The 5,732-nt window shown below is 37.4% G+C and overlaps 1 protein-coding gene across 1 annotated transcript in view; it reads right to left on the reverse strand.

The window, feature by feature from the left end:
• SAXO1 (stabilizer of axonemal microtubules 1) overlaps positions 1 to 699 on the reverse strand; it is a 26,941-nt gene extending 26,242 nt beyond the window's left edge. Inside the window, exon 1 of the mRNA XM_011365339.1 lies at positions 515 to 699. Within this exon, the coding sequence (XP_011363641.1) occupies positions 515 to 537 (23 nt within the window). The 5' untranslated portion in view covers positions 538 to 699. The remainder of the gene's footprint in view (positions 1 to 514) is intronic.
• Positions 700 to 5,732: the final 5,033 nt, after the last annotated feature.

Consider the following 5,732-nt stretch of genomic DNA (forward strand, 5'->3'; position numbering starts at 1 on the left):
AAAAGAAAAATATTCTTTGTTCATACTCTTGAACATTCAAGGGGACCACAAGTCAAAATCTATAGCATAATTTCAAAAAAGCTCACTCTTTCTCTATTATCAAGTTCTTATTCATCACTACCAACATTGCTACCACCACCCAAGCTGACCTGGAGCTTAGGTGCCAAAACCCAAAACTCCCTTTTCAGCAGCATCCTCCTCTTTCCATCCCTCTATTACTTTACCTAAGAGCCAGCCCCTTTTGATGTAGATCAATTTAGACTTTCCCCTCCCCCTACTCTCCATCCCCAAATAAGAATCCTTTCTTTTTAAGAGGAAACTGGGAAAAACCAAACAGGCTAATAATTGCAGGATTTCCTTTCAGAGATATAGCAGATTAGCATTAAGGCATTAATAGCACACGTTGATAGTGCACATTAATGCAATGTTGCACATTATTACATTAATGTTAGACGTTAGTACCGTACATCACTCCAATAATGTAATATTCATATATTAACAATATTGCTCTCACCTCGATGTGGTCAGGCCTTCCATTGGGATGGACCCTTTCTGGTACTCCAGCTTGGGCTTGAAGGAATCTCTGGGCAGGTAAGAGTGATAGAGAGGGTAGTTCTCGGTATATTCGGAGAGAAGACATGGTTTCTCTGTTGTATCGTAGATCTTCGTAGGGAGATGTGGACAGTGATGCCGCCTATAAAAACACATGAAGTTGGGTTTATTAACTTCTTGGGAAGAATATATCCATTTTGATAATGCTACCTCCTCAAAATGTGACCCAGACTACAAAATCATGACTGTGAGCACTAAAAACAGGAATTTAATTCTTCCTTTTCTCTACTGAACTAGGTAAAGTAGCCAGAATCGTTTAAATGATCTGTAACTGCAATCGGTTAATTGTTAAAATTCTTTGGACTGCAAAATTACACACAAACATGGCTGATGTTTAGCTATTGCACATGTCATACTGCTTCTTAAATACTTCCCTACCATAATAGGAAAATGGTTGTGGCCCCCAAGCTCTCTGGGTAACAATTCAGCTGCTCCAGACCCTCCCCTGAGACCTCCCAATCACCAAAAAATTAAGAGCTGAATACCTGACAGGGTGCTCCAAGGCTGTGCTCAAGGACCAGACTACTGTTGTTCCTCATTGGTTCCTAGGTCAACTCAGAATATCATCCTTGCACATGAGTGGCATCACATAGCAGAACAAATTCGATTCTCAGTATACTAAATGCCACTGACTACATGAAACCATTTTCACTTTGGAAGTCTGGCGCCTTTATTTTTTCAGAGCTCACTGCAATTGTTGCCTCCTTGAAAAGACTTCCACTAATCATCTCATACCTAAAGTACACACCACACCATCTCCTCTCTCTCACAGTTTCTCTCATCATTGTGTATGCCTTTCTCATCACTTATTGTTATCTGTAATTGGCATGTTTATTGTCTGTCTCATCTATCAAGCTCAGGACCTTCTCTATCTTATTTACTGCTATATCCCTAGAACTTTATATCCTGCCTGGCACGCGGGAGGCATTCAGTAAACATCTATTGAACAAAAATGACTGAGTATATAAATGAATGATTAAACAAACTCTATGATTCATTATACAGTAGGTGATTAGTAATCATTTGCAGTTATACTTTATAGTGAGTTTTTCCATTTTACATGCACAGTAATAAGTGAACCTTATTATTTCACTTACTGCTGGACAAAGGGCAGCTATTTGAGCTCTTGAAAACTAAGGAGTGTACCAATTATGTCTGCGCCCACATACAATCCTTACAAACAAGTCGGGGCGACTCTAGTTATCAGACACCAGCACATTGCCAAAACTTCATTAGCGACTCCCAACGTAGTTATATCAAGCAATGGCATAAAATTATTGTAAAATTTTTCACACTGAACTGATTTTAATTATAGAAACTAAAATACGTAGCACTGCAGGGCAGCGCATAGGGGAGGAGGGAGAGAGAGAGAAAGAAAGCGGAAGAGAAACAGACATACAGAGAACTCATCACTCTTCTAATCTAAAGCTATTTTCCAGGCAGCAATTGGGATGCTGCTCCTGTTAATAAGTTCAGCTCTCTATGTAAACATTGTTGCCACCGCTGTTATTAATGCATACCTCTTCGACTCTCCAACCCCCAGAGAAAATGACCAACTCCTGTACTGTTCATCTGAATAGAATTGCGTATGAACAGGTACCTTTACAGATATCTCTAGTTTCTTCTCATTTGTAGATTTGTGTCTTGGAAAGGTCTTAAGATGATATAAACTTGTCACATTTACTTTTTCTTTTTGTTATAAAAGTGCTATTGATTCATGGTGAATGTTTTAGATTTCTCTAATTACTTTCAAGGAAATCTTCTACAAATATTTGGTCCTTATACTATGAATATCTGAATTTCACAGTATTAAATATACTCAATAAAAGTTTAGTTTTCCTTTTTCAAAATGCACATTGCTGATGTTTTATAGAAAGATGAGTATGTATTTACATTTAATATATATATATAATAAAGTATCTCCTAATCATAGGTACATAAGTTGATTGCTTTAATCTTCTGTCCACTCAAGATAAATTGTTGTGTTTCATAGTAAACAAAATAACCATCTCCTACAGTATAAAAACATTAGCTATTATTACCATTTCTGTGCTCACGATAGGTCTAATTATCTGAGATTTAATCTGAGCCAATTAGTGGCCTATTACTTTAGTATTCCCACAAACCTCAAATCAAAAGCCAAGAAGAGTTGGCTACCAAAAATACCTCTGCAGATATATTTTATTCACTCACACTCTTTGAGAGAAAATTCAAGATTTTATTAACGATAACTTAGATTCAGGCACTCGCAGTAAAATGAATGCCACAGACATAGCAATATTTTCCCTTTCCAGTGCCCTTGTTTTTTAAACCAGTAAAATTTGTTTTTTATATAAACCCCTTTCCATATTGTTACTTTTAAAAACTATAACATACTATAAAGTCTCATTCCAAAAGAAAAATAAATTTAATGGCAAAATACTATGGTGTGATTTGTATTATGACGTAGATTTTAGTATAGAACATACTTGCATCCAGACACTTATGTTCCATTAAATGGAATTATATCTAATATATATAGGGCAAACTTTATTTGACTTGTTGCTAATTAACCAAAACCTTGTCTCACTTTAGAATATCAAAACTTTATTTGAAAGTAAATGTTTCATTGCCCGAGTTTGCTCATGGGGTCATCTCCTTTCCTTACCTATACCCAAACACGCTGAATATCTCTCTCAAGTTACCAAGCACCATGGATTCTCCTTGTTGGTTTTTATCCAGGAGTTCCTCAAGGATAAAGACCAAGTCTGACATCTCTGTGTCAGCCCAATGCCTGGTATATTAATGTAAGGTGGATGGACAGTTGGATATTATATATGAAGATGAACTACTAAAAGAAAGATATTTACAAAGAAAATTAATTGTTCTAACATTAGCAGAGCAAAAAAGGAAAAGACAGATTCTTGGTTCTTATGGATCTAAATAATGCCAAAAGAAAGTTTATGGAATAACCATGCTTTGAGTATTTAATAGTCTTGACAGTCAGGAACCAAAGAAATGAGACCTCTTCAAGCCCTCTGATACTTGTATCATTTTAAGAGCTGCCTTGGCCACCTTGCTGAGGAGTACACTCAGACAATCCTAGCTGGGGCCAACGGGCAGCAAAAGGAAAAGGGAGGGAAAGGTACTTAAATCTATCAGAATTCTCTATAAAATCTTTCCACTTCAGGATTTATTAAAGCACTAGAAGCAAAGGGAAATACTCCTGACTATTTCTGATACAGGGTAAAGGGAGCAGTAAAGACCTTTCAACAGAACCCAGAAAAAGTAAAACAGTTGAATCCAAGCTCGATTCGTGGATTTTGAAAATTAAGGGACCATGGGGAATATCTGATCCAATGTCCCCACTATGCAGATGGAATATCTGAAGCTCAAAGAACAATGTACATGACCCGGCTGAAGTCAGAACCTAGGTCTCTATCACATCTGAATGATCAGGTACATTTCCTGACATGAACCTAGCTCAAACCATCTGTGACTCAGTTAACCCTAGAATGGATGACAGAACTTCAAGGATATAATAAGTACCTCTAGGCTGGCAGAATCCAATAGAAATAGAATGCATGCCATGAATGAGAGCTACATATGTCATTTTAAAGTTTCTAGTAGCCACATTGAAAAAGTAAAAAGCAGCAGGTAAAATTAATTTTAATATTTTCATTTTAACCCAATATATTCAAAGTATTATCATTTTGACATGTTATCAATATAAAATATTGTTAGATATTTTACTTTCTTACTACATCTTCAAATTTCAATATATATTTTACATTGACAGGACATCTCAACTAGGACTACCACATTTCAAGTGCTCAATAGCCACATGTGGTGGTGGCTTTCCTATTGGAAAGTGCAGGTCTAGAATTTGAAGATAGGATTGTAAGCATTTGGGTGCTGGAAGTTTTCCCTGCAAGTGAAGGAAAGACAAAGATGCCTAGAAATATTTTTATTGGCTGATATGGTATTTGTCTCTTTCTTAGACTCCATGGCCTGCATTCCTGTGACATAATCAGAAGCATTAAAAGTCATGAAAAATTAGTTGAAGAAATTTTCCATAATCTCCTCATTCCTCAGAGCTGAGCTTCAGTTTTATGTACCTGTAATGTATCTGCAATGCTTCCTGGAACTGCTCTCTCTCCTGCCACTTCCACTTTTCCAAAATGCTTTCCTTTCTTCAAGGCCCATCTTGAATGTCATCACCACCATCAGCACCCTAGGAAGCTAACTGATGATCCCATTGCACGCTGTTACTGGCTGTGACTCTTTCTTCTCCGAGTATACATGGCGTTATGTCACTATTTCTTTTAGGACACTTTTTCTCTGTACTGCCTTGCACAGTCCTCTTACAAACATGCAAGTTAAGAATTTTCATGGTCAAAAACAAAGCTGATTATCATAACAAAAGCATGGCAACTCTTCCTGCCACCAACAGGCATCATGAATAGCAGAAGCTAGCATAAAATAACTTCGGACTTTTCAAACAAATGAACTTCCAATAGTATTTTGGAACTTAATCTGAACAGCACCTGTGGAAACCCATGACTTGTTTTTACCACGGTCATTGGAATCCCCTCCTGAGCCTAGCCCGGTGGGGAAAATAAAGCCAGCTCTCCTCCACTCCAGGAGGCAGAATACCTGGAGCAGAGAAACTCTGGAGGCAGGAAGATCAAGTTCCAATCCCAGCTCTGCCACTGACTGCTTGTGTAATGTTGAAAAATATGACTTGGTTAACTTCTGAACTTCAATTTCCTCCTCCATAATATGTGGATAATAACTTCTACTGCTTTAGTATGCTTATGTGGATTAAATTAGACACTGGAGATAAAATGCCTAGCTCAGTCCAAAGCAAGCACTCTAATAGGCTGTATTTATTGAGAAATTACTACACACTGCATGGACTGAGTTTTATGTATTATCCAAACTAATTCTCACAGCAATGCTATGAAGGAAGCACTATTATTATTCCATTTACAAACATGAAAACTAGATTTAGGAGAGGTTATCTTGCTCAAGGGTCATCACCCTCAAGCCAGAGGGTGACGAAATCAGGACTAGAACCCCAAGCCTTCTTCCCAATTCCAAAGCCCATGCTCTTAATCACAGCCATATACTGTATGGCT

The sequence above is a fragment of the Pteropus vampyrus genome, unplaced genomic scaffold (genome assembly GCF_000151845.1).
Source record: "Pteropus vampyrus isolate Shadow unplaced genomic scaffold, Pvam_2.0 Scaffold109, whole genome shotgun sequence".
Lineage (NCBI taxonomy): Eukaryota > Metazoa > Chordata > Mammalia > Chiroptera > Pteropodidae > Pteropus > Pteropus vampyrus.